This window comes from Idiotropiscis lumnitzeri, chromosome 2 (genome assembly GCF_059441095.1).
Source record: "Idiotropiscis lumnitzeri isolate Australia: NSW breed Sydney's pygmy pipehorse chromosome 2, RoL_Ilum_1.0, whole genome shotgun sequence".
Taxonomy (NCBI): Eukaryota; Metazoa; Chordata; class Actinopteri; order Syngnathiformes; family Syngnathidae; genus Idiotropiscis; species Idiotropiscis lumnitzeri.
The window spans coordinates 3525891-3541931 of NC_142392.1; the positions used below are offsets into that span (position 1 = coordinate 3525891).

The following is a 16041-nucleotide window of genomic DNA, read 5'->3' on the forward strand; positions in this document are numbered from 1 at the left end:
CACTTCACACCGACTGAACGTATCGTCTTCATGCGTTTGGTAACTGAGGATTATCCACATGGTTTTATAGAAGCAGCCTCGAATTTCCCGTTCTTTGCAACCTGAGATGTCGTAATATCCTTTACGTCAATCATGGGGGGGGGGTGTAGAATTATTATAAGCTGTCACTCGTCAGACAATGTGAAAGGCTCAAAGTGGGAGATGTGTGAATGGTTCATTTGCATCACAATAGACTGAAGCACTGCTGTTCACAAATTTAGACGAAAAATGGATTCTTCATCGTAATTTGACAAAAAAAAAAAAAAAACACAAATGACAATCAAAAACAATCTGTATTTAGAAATTGAACACGTCATTCGAATCACACGTAGCACATCATATTTACAAGTTTACATGGAGAGAAAAAAACGGGAGCGTTATCAGTAAACAAGGTTTTAAAAATAAAATTACAAAAGAAATCATGAAGCAGTGCAAAATAAAAAGTTAGCATGACATCTTCCTCTTCAATATTATCGTAGGTGTAATGGGAGCTCAACCTGTAAAAAAAATAAATAAAATAAAATGCATATTTATATTTCTGAAACTTTTGCGTTAAGCGTCAACTGTTTGTATTGTTGCTACGTCCGCCTTTATCAAACCTCCGCTGAACACTTGCTATGAATAGCAGCATTAAGTGAAGGAATTTGGCGGCTGACTTATTATTTTCCACTGTAACAAACCACGAGGTCGCAAAACAGTTGCCTATGTTGAAAAGCGCAACGACTATTTTAGTAGCACATAGGGACAGATTGTGATGCATTTGCCAATATAACTGGCGACAAAGGCTAATTTTTAATGCTTTATTATTTCATCATTATTATTTAAGTAGACGAAGCTCGACTCTGCAATAATTTGTTGTCAACAGACTTCAACACAAGCTAAGAAACTTGTCTTTTTTTTTTTTGAAAGGCCGCTAGCTTAATGCTAACACACAACGGAGAACATCGCAGAGAAGCTAACGAAACTAGCATTAACGTTGTGGTAATTGGTGAAGCTTATTCTATAAAACAATAAGTTATTGCGAGTTGTGACCATCATTAAATCGACGTGTAATAGGGCTGTATGTATTATACCGCCCCCTGGTGGCTAAGGCGCGCAGACCAGAAAGCGCAGCACAATGTCAATGGACATCGAAGCGTGAAATCATGAACTATGGTCTATTTAATTGTTATAACTATATGATTTTACAATATTTTTCTTAAGAAATTAAATAATTAATTAAATCCCTTCATTGTGAGTGTTTTGAGTGACAAACGTGGTCAAGGCGCCAATGTTTTGTATGTACCTTTTGTGACAATTTTTTTATTTGTAGTTTACGAACATGTGACATATTTCAAATGACCATGGGCGAATAATGTAATGATGAGCGCGGTTTCCTCACCTTCCTCAGGTTCCGGATGCTGCTGTTCCGGATAGAGTCCATCAGCTGGTCGTGGGCCGACCTCATTGGCGTGGACGGCCTGCTGCCCTCGTCCCCTCGCCTCTCCACCGCCACGGGCCTCAGCGCGTTCTTCAGCTCCTTGAGGATACAAGTGGTCTCATCCTTGGCCTTGCCCTTCTTGCCCTTCTTCCCTTTGCCCTTGGCCTTTTTGCTGCTGGCCTCGTGGGATTTAATCACCTCCGCGATGGTCCGGGTGGGCTTTTTCTTCTCCTGGCGAGAGGGAAGCAGTGGCGGAGGAGGGGGCGGCGGAGGCGGTGGGGGAGGAGGTGGTGGAGGAGGAGGTGGCGGCGCGGGAGGTGTCTGCTTCTTAGCCAAGTTGCTCCGCGGGACTTTGGGGGAGGACCAAGGAGAGGATCGAGGTGAGCTGCAGGGTGTTCCTCTCTGGAAACAGGAATAGCAGGGATGTCAAACGCTCATTTTGGGAATCTGCCATGAGTTGTTCAGAACGTTCCTTTTATAATGAAAAAAAAGAACTTGCCTATTATATTACTACTTTTATATTAGCATCATCTAAAAATTTCCAGCTAATCATTTTTGTGCCAAAGAACTACATTGAAGTGAGCCCAAAAGACTTATGAATAGAAAAGTAGTGCTTTGGCGTCATTTTCTGCCAATCCCAGGCAATTCTAAACACTGATGAAAAAATAATCAGGGTGTAATGGGAAGAATTATGCTGAAGTGAAGGGGGGGCGAGGGGCGGAAATCTTCTATTCGGCCAAATAGAAAAGCAGTGCTTTGGCGCCAACGGGCAATTCTAAACATTTTGTGGGTGGCGTCAGTCACGCGTGGATGAGTAATAATTGAGCATTTTTAAAAGATGTTTGACGCTCTGCCAGAAGCATTTCGGCATCCACGATATCGGCTAGCGCGTGCTATCGAGTACTATTGACGTCGTCGTTACCAGTGCTGTGGTCCGAGGATTGGCAGCTCCTTCCGGAAGCCCCTGTTGCTGCAGTTGCCTCTGCTCCTGCAGTCGTTTCTGCCTCTGACGGTCCTGATTTCTGGTGAGAATCCCCGTCATGCTCATCCTGGGTCCAGGCAGGTTGAACTGGTAGCCCAGTTTGATCAAGGTGTGGTTTTCCCGAAGTATCTTCACCATCTCCATCTCCACCTGAAGTCAAGCGAGCCGAGCTGTGATGGCGATGAAGGACATTGAGCGGAACAGCGAGTCCGGACACCAACCTGCCCTCCACAGATGTGCCTCTGGTTGTGGAATCGGAGTTCCGTCAGGGTGTTGTTCCCGGGAAGGGCTTGGACCAGCGCCATGACGCCCCTCCCGCTCACGTAGTTGGACTCGATGTTGAGGCTCACGATGGACGAGTTCTCCCGCAGCATCTTGGCGACGGCCACGGCCACCGGGTCGTCCGCGTGCGTGTTGGCGAGGCTGAAGACGCGCACGTGAGTGTTGGACCTCAGGGCTTCGGCGAATCGGATTAGGGTCTCCTAGGGAAGCGACATTCCCATTTATTTCCATTTTTTTTTTTTTAATGTATGCTAATTGGCTAATGTATCGGATACTCATGGAGGCTACCGATACCGGTTTCTGATACTTAACTCATTCACTGCCATTGACGGGTATCGAAGCCAAAAAGTACATTCATCTTCGCAAAAAAATATTGACCTTAATCTTTGAGCATTAACGGTCACAGAAAATTAATTTTTGGTTTTTATGTACCTGCGAAATGTCGTCAATGTTATTCAAGTTGACCTCTGTGAGCTCGGGGTCGTCGCTGAGCGCTCGCTGCAACGCCTCGTCCACCACGGTGGGGTTCCCGCTGGCGTTGGGGTCCGCTGGTGGAGGGGGAGGAGTCAGTCTAACAGGCTCCACCCTCGGGGGCTTCAGCTGCTGAGGGGGAAGGATCGGAGGTGGGGGCGGGGCCGGAGGCGGGGCTACTGGCACAACGTTAGGGGTTTCTTCTTCTTCCTCGTCGTCGTCGTCCTCCTCCGTCACGACCTCCTCCTCTTCCTCCTCGCTTTCTTCATCTTCGTCCTCCTCTTCCTCCTCATTTTGATTGTTCTGCCGCTTCTCGCTTTCGTCGTCCTTTTCGTCCTCGGATTCGCTGTTTCTGTCGGTCACATCATCTTCATCCTACGTCGACACGCATTTAGAAAATGTTACTTTTAAAAGAACTATTTGCATCTTCAAAGAACTTAGAACGTAAATTCCTCAATTGAATGATCGCAACTTTGGGAAAGGCAATAAAACAGGCCAAAATCCAGACGTCAATTTGGATCATGTTTTTCATCATTACGATTATTTTTGGAGTCGATCAACCGCCTGGCCCTAATTTCAAATTCAATGCATTTTATATTCGTTGGCAAACGATCGAGCCTGACAAATTCTGCCCGGCAACAAAATTCATACTCAGAATTCCCAACATGCTCGCCACCAATCCAATGAGCTACTTCCAAAAAAAAAGGTTGTGAAAAATCTTTGCCGCTTTATAGCGCAGCGACTCTCGAATCTTAGTTGGATTTTCTTCCACTTGTCCAATTGGAATGCGAGAGAAACTCCAGAGGAGGCGGTCTCGTATATGTTACGCAGTCTTTGAATAGAATTTTTCCACACAGCTCTTGAATTGTATCTGATGAGATTGTCTCCACACAAGAAGGCCCTTCTACGCATTTACTGCCATTGACGGCTAAAGACGTCAAAGATCCTTTTTAAAAAAATAATTTTCAAAGTTTTAAAAGACATCAGTTATTCGTCCCACTGACCGTTTTCGGGCTCGCGCCGGCGATTTCATTTTCCAGAATTTTTTGAGTCTCAGCTTCCCAATATTTCATGAGCGCCTCTCTACTGAACGTCCCCGTCGGGGTTTTGTCGGTCTGGTCCCGCTGCCGCAGCCCGATGGGCACGTTGGCGTCCGGGTCGATGTCCACCAGCTCCTTCTCCAGCTCGGCCAGCTCTTCGGGGCTGAGCGACGCCAGGAGCTCATCCTCGTCCACGTCTTCGTACTTGCTCAGCTCCCGGCGGTATCCGAAATAACTCATAGCCAAAGCGGGATCAGCAAAAAACTGTCACATTTAAAACCAAAAAAATCTAAATAAATTGTAAAAAACAAAAAAAAAGCAAAGTCAAAAGGGGCCCGAACCGGAGCTCTGCTGCTGTCGTGCGCCGGTGTCACTGACTCGTCTAATCTCCCCCCCAGCTGCCGTTCCAGCCTTAAGAGAGGGATCAGAGGTGCGCGTTGCAAAAGTGGCGGCCCCTATGATGCGGCGTCTTTTTTTGGGAGGCCCGCCCGCGCTCTGAAGGGGACAGAGCCACGAAAAGCATGTGAGCTCAGAGGCTGCGGCCTGTCATCGCGACGGCGTGTCACCGATGCCTGAGCAGCTTTGTTCATAGCCAAGAACAGAACACGCAACAACACACAAATGCAAACACGGCATCACAAAAATTCCTCCACAAATCTTGGCGTCCTCTCCTGGTTATTCCTATCACAGCCACTAGTGGGCGTATTTACATGAAATCTGGAGTTCGTTTTTTATTCATTTATTTTTAGTCTTTTTCCATTTTTTTTTTTTTTTTGGGCCAATTCCATCCGGCGCCAGTGTATCAGCATTTCCGTGCAAATTGTAAACGAATTAAAAGTATGATTTTAATAAATAATTAATGATGTACAAAGGTTCTAGCACTTGACCCTGTTTTGTTGGTTAGTACCCCCCCCCCCCCCACGCCCACGCCCTCTGGCCGCTATCTCGGTACCCTCCGGCCTTATTCATAAAAAATAGTTGACCCTGACCCTGACCAAAAAGAATTACTTTTTTTATTTATGATATATTTGAAAACAAATAAGCTAAAAATAACAAAACATTAAAGTGTGCATATACTTCCTCTACTTAACAGGGAAAAGCGACAAATGAGCAAAATTGAACAAACAATAATGCAACTCATTAATCTAATCGGATGCAGGTGACCAAAAATAGTCTGGAACGCGCACAAACAAAGAGCAGATGACAAAACAATACTGGCTTTATGAAAATATAACGAGTAGCATACTTGTGCGCAAGACAAATATGACACTCGAATATTTTTCAATTCTGACCTTTCAAAGATATGAATGGGCAGTTTGGGATTTTGAAGACCCCCTTTTGGCTTCGTCCTACTTTTATATGAACTCGCCGATGATTCCTCGTCCTTTCAAATTCAAGGCATGATGCCTCTGACAATTTCTTCGTACGATATGATAAGCAGGAAAGCTTGAGTGGATCTCAAAGCCGCGCATTCCTCCAACCGCCGTTCATTTACATTCAGCTCTCGGGGATAACCCGGCGCATATTCCGAGCGGAATACGCCCACGCTCCAGTGACGAGCCGATTGATCCGTGGGAGAAGTCTCAGTCGCGGTCAGCGTGTGACACGGTGACTCAGTCTGGAGGCGGCCTCTCCGAGCCCTTCAAAAAGCCTCCGCCAGTCTGTGTGGAGGCAGGCAGACGGCTGGCCCATCCTCAAGTTTCACTGCTTGGACCTCTCACACACACACACACACACACACACACACACCCATGCACGAGCTCACAGTTATCTCCAGCTTTGGATTATAAAGACGCACTTCCATGCAGCGGATCACGGCAGTCTCGCATTTGTGCTCCATATGAGGGAGAAAGTAAGCTTGTTTTTTTTTTCTTTTTGTCTTGACTCGTTTGAATCTCATGCTGGACGACTGTGTTAAAAAAATAGGAGTTATTTTTGGGGTGTAAATTAAAAGCTGATATTCGTTTTTAGTCATGTTGACAAAAGGCGGGGAGATCATATTGACCTTCGGATGTTGGTTTCGTCGATCGCTCCCGGTGGAACCGAGCGTTAATATGTGATGAGAGCGCGTGGCTAAGAATGAGACTTCTTTGCAGATCTTCAAGGCACCTTGCGTCCTCCTGAGTCTGTTCACGAGTTTGAATGTGTGCTGCGGGAAATTTGGGACGCCGATAACTGATGATGTGAGCAAGCTGTCGATACTGGTGAGCTTTTTTTTTTTTATCACCGGATGTTGCCGCTCACGCCATTGTCGGGTTCTGTTCGCTTGACCCGCTCGATTGTTACCTCTCCTTTTAGAAGCACAACATCCCTTCCGATTATGAGATTCCTCTTCATTACATTCCCAAAGAAGTGGTATGTATGCGACGAATATTTAAAAAAAAAAAAAAAAAAATTTAACTCACTTACTACCATTGACGGCTTAAGACGTCAAAGATCCATTTTTTTTAGATTGAGTTATTTATAAATTATTTTTTTATTTTTGCTTAGGCTGGCACGTGTTGGGTGGTGTTAAACGTCTACCCGTTGGAGCAAAGTCTTCGCAACCTGGCCGCCATGTTTGGCGCCGTCTCCTCCAACAAAGAAAACCTCCTGGTCTTCGTCGCCATGCTGAAGAGCGTACGCTTCACGTTTGACCACCAGGAGCTGGTAAGTCGTCACGACTGCGTGCTCGTCCCGGTGCGTACGTGCACGTCATTAAACGTTGTCGCGCAGGAAACGGCCATGCAAGTCTTCCAGTGTCACTACCAGGAAAGGAGCTTGAAGAATGAGCTCTATTTCGACTACGTGGAGGCGGGTCATGAAGAATCCGGCTTCTCCTGCAAGCCGCCGCCGTGTCTCGATGCAGCAAATGCGCCAGGTAATTTCAATTTTAATTGTCAAAAGTGTCTTAAATGGCATCATGAGCCCACGGGATGGGGGGGGTGGTGGCAGCAAAACAGGCCAAAATCCAGATGTTGTGGGGAGGCGGGGCTAAGAATCTCACATGCATGTTTTTTTCGGCATGTGGGATCATATTATCATATATTTAATACAGAACAGTGATTTAAATTTGCCAATGGGGCAATTTACGAGTGAGCTCTACGAATTCTGCCTAGCAACAATCAGACGGCTAAATTCCATGTTGCTGTGCATGCTCACTAACTGTAAATTTTAATCCAGTCGTGGGAATTTTGGTGAAATATTTTTTGACTTATGCAATGGCGACTGTTTTTAGAGAGTATAAATTGCGTCAATATTTCATGATCAGAGGAACCGGGCAGCCTGAGAACATTTTCCAATGGCGTCCTTCCTTCTCGCAGGGGGTCAAATGGGAGGTCGGGATTACAGACGGTGGAAAAGAACGCCGTTGCTGCTGGTGATCATTCCTGCAACGGCTTGCATCGTTCTCATCGTGTGGCGGGTGAGTGGATAAAATTAAAACATAAAATAAAAATGTTAAAACATATTTGCTCACGACTTTAGGCCGTTTTTTGTTTTTTTTAAGATCGTCTTTCCTGTGTGTATTGGAACATATTAACATTACGCAAACAATATAATCGCCTTGCAAACAGTTGTTTAAAAGCGTGTCAACTGAAACAGGACTCCTATTTTTTTTTGTTTTGTTATTTGCGGCATATTCGACACGCCCCCTCCTGCCCCATTCGCTGCTTCAGGCTTATGTTTTTTTCCTGAAGTCATTTTAGAGCTTTTCCTGACGACTATCGAATGTATCCCAAGTCACACTATTCTTAAAAAAAAAAAAAAAAAAAAAAAATCTCATGATCTGAAATCGCCGACAGTCACTCTTGTCTTATCGAGCACTTCCTGAAAGGAAATTCCTGTTAACAAGTGCTCATTAAATATTCAGCAGTGCTTCAAGGCTCGCCTCATGATATCCGCCCGGTGATTAAACTATTTGTCATTTTCTTCAGGTGACCTCTACGAGACACCCGCCAGCGCGCCCCGCTGAGGATATCGAACTGGCACCCGGTGACACCGTACCGAGCGTGTCCGTCTCCGTCCCGCTTCAAAAGCCCGCCCACGCCGCCGCCGCCGATGCTCTACCAGAGGAGGACGCGTTCGCCGGGCGTGAAAGCAGATGAAGAAAAAAGATGAAAAGGGGGGAAGGATCTGAGATATTGCGCGTCAGTCAACGCGGCGCCACCTGCTGCCAAGGCGAGCCGGTGGTTATGCGAAACTCACGTCTGGCCAGAACAAAGTGGACGTGGAAAGCAACCGGGACTCTGGAGCATTCAAAAAAAAAATGTCTATGGGGAAGGCCTGAAATGGATTCTGCCCTGGAGGAAAGGAGCTAAGGATTCCAGTCGGCTGAGACGGGGAGTCGAGTCAATGCGGCAAGGACGCGAGTCGACTCCGGTCATTGTTTTGATGACTCGTGACTTAACTTGATAAAAAAACGGAAAGACTCGAAACGTGACGTGCGTCAATGTCGGATAAATTGGCCGATAATATCGTTCATTGTCTGGCCATATTGGTCTTTTCCGGTCGCTGCATTAATCCCTTTTGTATTTTTTTGGGGACTCGAGTCAAGACTTGACTCAAGACATGATCATTTCTGAATTGCCGTGTAATATCATCATTGTCCTCTTTAGTCTTCTGTTTTTATGAAGACCAGATAGAGGCAATAATTTGATTACCTGACTTGACTGGAGAAAAACTGTAACTTGATTTGACTTTCACAAGGCAAAATTAAGGGTTGAAACGATTAGTTGACTAGTCGACTCCATGCGTGGCGTATACACACATCGACGTTTGAAGCTTAGACGACTACTAAAAAGGTTGTCGTTCAAACCTTTGGACTTGTCAAAGCCTTGGACTTGTTTGGGGGTATCAATGACATCATCCATCGACTCGACTTTCGACACATTCTAGTCAACTACTAAAAAATACGTTGTCATCCGAGCCCTGTTTCGGACTTCCTTGATATATCGATGACATCATCGATTAATCGACTTGACTTTCAGTACATTCTAGTCGACTACTAAAGATCTTTAGTCATTCAACCCCTACTTGTTTGAGATATCAATGAGGTCAGCAATTTATTGACATTCCGCATTTTATATCGGATGTTGGATTATTATTTCGTATGTCTTTTTTTTTAATGAATGCCCTCGCCGCTTATAAACACAGAAAGTGATGCACTCGCGCACTTGTTGTTGACATTGCGATGATCGGTCACAGATGGCAAAGCCGCCGGTCGCAAACAACACCGCGCCTGCGGTTCAACAAGGGTCCCACTTTGTGTATCAAAGCTCGGAGCAGATGGCAAAGATAGCCGCGGCCAGACTGGCCGTGAATCCATCCATTGTCTCGCGCTCTACACCCCGTCATATATCGTTTTCTTCTTCTTCTTCAGCTTCTCCGCAGAGAAGAGCACTGGACTTTCTAATGCCTCATTCACTGAGTCAAGGCCATTTCATTTCGGTCATGAGGACATGACTGTGTGGAGAGAGGATGCGTCACACACACACACACACACCCGCACACGCACACACACAGAGAGGGAAGACAGGAGCGTTGAGGAGATACGGGCGGACGGACGGACAGGCGGATGAGCTCAGTGAGGAGCATAAGAGGCTCGCTTGTTCTCGGGCCACAAAAGACGTGGCCGTAGGCTGGAGGAAATGCCACTTATCAACACGACTGATGTCGACGAAGAGCGATGAATCAACGCGTAAGGAATCTCTGTCGACCGCACGCAACTACGGACGATGATTAATATTCCAATAACAGTTTTTCAGTATTCTCGTGATTGCTTTCCAAGGAACCGCATCATTAAAATATATAAAAGTGCAAATAGCTAAAACAGACAATTTAGACTCTACTCACAAAAAAAAAAATCTCGTCCATTGGTGGAAATTTCTTTTTTTAATGCACTATAACCTTTAATGGCGAACTGAATTTGCCCTAATGTCAATTTTTGAATGCACATAATTGTTATAAAAAAATTCATTATTTTTTTTTTTGTAAATGTGAGTCATTTAGCAACAATACCATAAGCACCTTTGTTTAAACATGTTCTGTTTTTGTCAGTTTAATACACATGTATCGTCATAAATTGGTTTGTGTGAATGATTACCGTGCTCGGGCATTACATTCTACTAAACGGTGTTTCCAATATTCTAACTGCATTATTTTGCCGCAATGTGCAAGCATTTGAAACAACTCCGTTTGATGCAGTGCAGTTCTACACCATTGTCCAACCACAATAATGAAGTATATCTTAAAAATGTATGATTATTATCATTCCAATGGACAGCGAATGCGTGCAAGTCAAACTATGTATTGGAATAAAAGTTGCATTCACTGTATTTATTGGGAATTTTGAATTAACTTTAAGACAACATTAAACATTAATTTAACACCATTAATATTCTAAGTATGCATGTACAAGAACTCTTTCGTGGTTGTGACGTTTACACAGTGTGTGTTAAGTTATGTATTTTGTGCAAGATGTGTTTTGCAAATTTTTCAACAGGGCCAACTGAACAATTATTAAATGCAATCTTACTATGATGCTATTTGAGAAGGTCATGTTTCTAATATGGGGCGCTTGGAGGAAAACAGTTCATTGTGGCAATTATACTCTATTTATTACATACCAGAAGTTATCGAGTTTAGCTACCCAGCTAATTACATGTTTGAAATGGAGCCTTTTTTTTCATATCTGACCAGTCTGTAAACACTTTGTTCAATGACTTTCCTTGACGTCATGGTTTTCCCGCCTTGAAATACTAATATAATAAACATATTTTTGACAAATTGCTGCTGGACCGTCATGATTGCTCCACTTTCTGATATATTTAAACCCATCATTTCGTTTAAAATATGCGACGCTTTTATTTTATGTAGTCACTTCCGCCGGAAACATTTTAGCTTTTGTTTTGGAAAGCTGCTATCCACGGTCGCCATTATTCTTCCTGGCTTGACGCTCGAGAAAAAGACATTCGTTTTATTTTTATTGTATATTTTTAGGGAAACGGCACATCTTTGTTTTTTATATAACTCGTTTATTCGCCCGTGAGTTTGCGACGTTGACCAGCGGTCACAGAATGGAGAGGCGGTCTGAAGGTGTTGGTAAGTTGCTAAGCTAACGCAGGCCAGCTAATAGCTGCCGCCAAGAATAGTTGAATAAAATGTGACGCATTAAATCTGTCGCTGTACGTAAAATAGATCATCTCAGCCAAGGACAACCAAATGTTGCAAAACTCTTTAATGTATGCAGCATAGCAAAGAAAAATCCCTCAGGAGTCCGTGCACGCGCTAAATTAAAATTAAACTTAGTTGCCCAGATGTTCCGATCGCATTCTGCGTGGTTGGATTTATTGCGTCGCTTAACGTTACTTGCACGATCAAGCAAAAATGTGTGCATTTGTTTGCTTATTAAAAAAAACGCATGCATGCAGGTGCTACATTTTGTTCGCTGTGCACGGTTCGGTTCGTTTGCGGATTTGTGCTTCCGGTTTTAAGAGCATAAGCAGCGTGTGCGCGCATCATACTCAATAACATCACCGCATGGAGAAATTGACTTGTACAGTGCTGTATACAGACTTTGCTATAATTCTGCATTCATGATACAAAAGCGAAATTGTGGATTTGAAACCAGGAGTAGGGGTTCCAAAGGGGTGTAAAACCAGCCCTGTGCAGCCGCATATGATGCACATGCCAGAAACCACCACTTGTTGACCAAATGAGGGAAAATGCAATTTTTCCTGGCCACTAACTTGTTGTTGTGTGATGCCCCCCCCAGGTGCCGGAGGGTCTCTCCCCCTGGCCTCCCTCCGACTGATGGCCTCCCCGCTGCAGTTGACGTACTCGTTCATGTGGCAGGTGATCCGCCAGAGAAACGTCAGGCAGTACAAGAAGGTGGAGGAGTTTGTCACCATGGTGACGCAGACGGTTCCGGAGCTCATGAGTTTCAAGCAGACGGCCCAGCTTGTCTTGGGCTTGCGGGCGAGGGTAAGCGGGTGTATTGGCGACACATATGTACACGACTACGCACTAGTAGAGTGCAGTGATACTTTGGGTCACAAATCTAATCGGTTCCGTAGTCCGATTAATCGATTAATTGGCGGATCGATTGAAAAATATGACAATACATTCTAACTAGAAATAGCATATCAAATTGGTTGTCATCAATATGATAAGTGTGTTGGCGATCATAGACTTGCTATTGTGGTATTCGATTAATCGATCCACTCTACTTCTCTAAGAACTCAATTCTTCTTTTAGATCATTTTGGATTTGCTACAGGGGGAGGGCCAACCGGACTCCCGCGCCATTCAAACGCTCATAAACAAACTGAAGATGACACCACCTGTCGGGGTAAGAATGCGAACACGTTCTCTTTCCAAAATGCAAGCGGCGTTAAATGTTCAATCATTTCTGTCACAAAAGGACGCAGAAGTGGAGAAATGTCAAACTAACTTCATGGTGCTGGTCCAGAATCTGCTGAAAAGTCCCACAGAGAGGAAGCTCTTCTTTAAGGTGCGCTATGCCTTCCTGGAACAATCCATTGTTGGGCTGTGGTCAACGTTGTCATGGTTACGCTACATTCATGCAGTGTTTAATAGTAATAATAATCATAACAAAAGCTGTTGCCATGGTAACCATGTCGCCTAGCTCCGCCTTCCCAGATCTTAGGAGAAGCTGACGCATTGGGTTGTTCTCCTCAGGAAGTGTTCCCGGTTCAGTACGGCACAAAGTTTGACACGGCGCTGCAGACTCTGATCGCCGGCCTGGTGTGCAAGTTGGAGCAACTGCTTCCGGTTCCCAATCTCTCGCAGGTACGAACGCACCAACGGCCTGTGCTGCCTCCGCCTAACTCTCAGCACCAAAGTGGATCAAACGTGATCGGAGTCATCGTTTTCGTCCTCAGCTCAGTTCCATGATTTCATCGCAACCCGCTGTGCTGGAGGCATGTGGCGGCATCATCCCCGAAGGCGGCGACCTCAAGACTCTCCTGCTGTACCAGCAGTCCAAAGGACTGCTATCTGGTAAAGGTATGGCAATTTTATTTATTTATTTATTTTTTTTTTCAGTGTTTACTGTGAATCGTCTTCCATTTGTTTTTGATGAGCTTAACCAAACCTTCTCCGTCTCCAGCAACCATCTCGTCCTCAGTGGGCGACTGCGTGCTGTCATCCCTCGCCTTCCGACCCAAACCTGTCGAGCCTCCTCCTCCTCCTCCTCCTCCTCCGCCTCCGCCACCGCCGCCGCCGCCGCCTCCTCCTCCCGCGCCGCAACCCGCGATCAGCTCCCCGGTCAGGAGCCCGCTCACGCTCACCGACCACGACGACTTAGGCGACATGTCAGACGACTCGGACGACGCGGACGTCCTTGCCCCCGCCTCGCAGGTTGATACCGCGGCCAGTAGCGGAGTTGCGAAGAGCGGCACCGATGCTGCGCCGGTGGCTTCCGAGGAGAATCAAAGTAAAGTGGTTGACACGGCAACGGCGGGAGACAAGTCGGACCGGCCACGACCGCCCCTGAAATCCATCCCCTTCAAAATGGTGACGGTGCCGGTGAAAACGTCCACGCCCAATTCCACCACCACAAAGGACGGCCAAAAGCTCCAAACGCAGCGCGTCACCTTGCACCAGTGGGTGTCCAAAATCGCCACCAACACCATCTCCCTCCCGGCCTTGCCGCCGCTGCCCCTCGACCGGTTCAGCGACGACGACTACTCGCGTCCGAGTATCCGGCGAAAGAAGCAAATCCGGCCTCCCGCCGACCGCTTCAACTGCAGCATGTGCGACAAGAGCTTCCCTTACCAGTCCAAGCTCACGGACCACGAGCGCATCCACACGGGCGAGAAGCCCTTCGCGTGCACCTCGTGCAGCAAAAGCTTCCGCACGCAGGCCTTCCTCAACAACCACCTGAAGACGCACAGCACGGCGCGGCCGTACGCCTGCGGCCAGTGCGGCAAGTGCTTCGCCAAGCTGCAGAGCCTCACCAAGCACATGCTGGCCCACAGCGGCCAGAAGCCGTTCTACTGCGACATCTGCAACAAGGGCTTCACGCAGTCCACCTACTTCAAGAGGCACATGGAGTGCCACACCAGCCAGATGACCTTCCCGTGCAAGCACTGCAACAAAAGCTTCCCCACCGCCTTCAAGCTGGCCAACCACGAGCGCTGGCACACCCGCGACCGCCCGCACATGTGCGAGCGCTGCGGCAAGCGCTTCCTGGTGCCCAGCCTGCTCAAGCGGCACATGGGCTACCACATCGGCGACCGCCAGTACCTGTGCTCCCAGTGCGGCAAGACCTTCGTGTACCTGTCGGACCTCAAGCGCCACCAGCAGGACCACATCCCCAAAGCGAAAATCCCGTGCCACGTGTGCCAGAAGAAGTTCTCCAGCAAGTACTGCCTGAGGGTGCACCTGAGGATCCACACCCGCGAGCGCCCGTACCGCTGCTCCATCTGCGAGAAGAGCTTCACGCAAGTGGGCAACCTGAAGGTGCACATCCGGCTGCACACCAACGAGCGGCCCTTCAGCTGCGACGTGTGCGGCAAGACGTACAAGCTGGCGTCGCACCTCAACGTGCACAAGCGTACGCACTCGTGCAAGAAGCCGTGGATGTGCGACACGTGCGGGAAGGGCTTCACCGTGCCGGGCCTGCTCAAGAACCACGAGCAGGTGCACCTGCGCGAGGCCGACCCGGACTTCGCCGCCAAGCGGAGGAGCCGGGGCAAGCAGAAGAAAAACGCCCTCAAGAGGAAGTTTGACGAGGAGGAGGAGGAGGAAGGAATCGATGAATATTGAAGGATGAGCGGCGTCTTTACCTTCATATGTTCCATGTGCCACTACTCGTCTCAAAACAGTATTCCGGTTCCGATTGCGTTTGGATCCTAAATTGGACTTGTTTTGTTTAGCGTACACTATTATGGAGTGCTGCTTCTCCTCCATTTGAGATATACTTCAAAGCATTTTTTTTGGTTTGTTGGCAGAGAGTCAGCAGATGACATTTCCATTCATTTCAATGAGGAGAGATGATTTGTTTTGAGTTACGAGCGTGGGATAGAACAAGTTCAAAGCGTATGTCAAGGCGGCACTGTTTTGTAAAGACAAAAGACTCTTAATTAAACACGCCAGCTACCGTCTTAACATTTTTTTTTTTTTGCTTTGCTCATAAATATTTTTCATCTACTGGCAACATTATTTTTGGAATTCATGTTCTGAAAGACAAACATGGCTGTGGGCTATTAATAATCATTTTCATTTGGAAAACAAAATGTGAGATTTTTTTTTTTTTTTTTTTGTATTCCAGTGCATGCGGCTGTTGACTGTGACATTTGTTGTTTTCTGAACAATTGCATAGCTCCACTTTTGCTTTTTCTTTTTCATTGTAGCTCGGCGTGTGTTTGTGTTTACAAGGGCAACCTAACTCTAGTTTTCATTATCATAGGAGTAAGAGTTTTTTTTTTTATACAAATGTTGTGAAGTTGTGAAATAAGTCTCTACACCTCAGTTCGAACATTAAAAGTCATGGCAAATGGATTACGTTCGGGTCATCTTTTCACTTTCTCATTCATCTTCATATGACAGTGAAGACGTCGGCCATTAATCTTTATTGCTCCACATGAGGCGATCCCCCTCTTAACACTTAAAATGTTTTGTCCTAATGACTTTTTAATAGCAAGTCCTTCATTTTTGGCCCCCTCGTTACTCCTTGGGGGTTTCGGGATAAGCCAGTCTCCCATTTATGTTTAATTGATCCGTCCTTGCAGCTGCTACACAGTTAAAACCGGCAAAATAAATAATAACGCAATCAGACTTTAAAGAAAATGATTTGTTGAGGAA

General features: G+C 46.3%; 3 protein-coding genes across 4 annotated transcripts; 2 read left to right on the forward strand and 1 right to left on the reverse strand.

Annotated features, from left to right (window-relative positions):
• Positions 1-409: 409 nt before the first annotated feature.
• lmod2b (leiomodin 2 (cardiac) b) lies at positions 410-4863 on the reverse strand. 2 transcript variants are annotated; one of them, XM_088288292.1, is made up of 6 exons: positions 4199-4863; positions 3156-3569; positions 2663-2923; positions 2382-2591; positions 1421-1861; positions 410-536 (listed from the first exon to the last, which is right to left on the reverse strand). In XM_088288292.1, exons 1-6 carry the CDS (start codon positions 4472-4474, stop codon positions 510-512), a joined length of 1629 nt encoding a protein of 542 aa, XP_088144418.1. In that variant the 5' UTR covers positions 4475-4863; the 3' UTR covers positions 410-509. The 2 variants fall into 2 exon arrangements, with proteins under 2 accessions (XP_088144418.1, XP_088144417.1); XM_088288291.1 differs by lacking the exon at positions 410-536 and having other exon boundaries at positions 1217-1861.
• Positions 4864-5908: 1045 nt separating this feature from the next.
• Positions 5909-8909, forward strand: LOC148341295 (uncharacterized). The gene is made up of 7 exons (XM_088288506.1): positions 5909-6086; positions 6331-6438; positions 6533-6589; positions 6725-6883; positions 6950-7094; positions 7537-7637; positions 8149-8909. The coding sequence occupies exons 1-7, from the start codon at positions 6075-6077 to the stop codon at positions 8317-8319; spliced, it is 753 nt and encodes a 250-aa protein (XP_088144632.1). The 5' UTR covers positions 5909-6074; the 3' UTR covers positions 8320-8909.
• Positions 8910-11130: 2221 nt separating this feature from the next.
• LOC148341296 (uncharacterized) lies at positions 11131-15738 on the forward strand. The gene is made up of 7 exons (XM_088288293.1): positions 11131-11314; positions 11988-12196; positions 12470-12562; positions 12635-12724; positions 12913-13023; positions 13116-13239; positions 13343-15738. Exons 1-7 carry the CDS (start codon positions 11290-11292, stop codon positions 15001-15003), a joined length of 2313 nt encoding a protein of 770 aa, XP_088144419.1. The 5' UTR covers positions 11131-11289; the 3' UTR covers positions 15004-15738.
• The last annotated feature ends 303 nt before the right edge of the window (positions 15739-16041 follow it).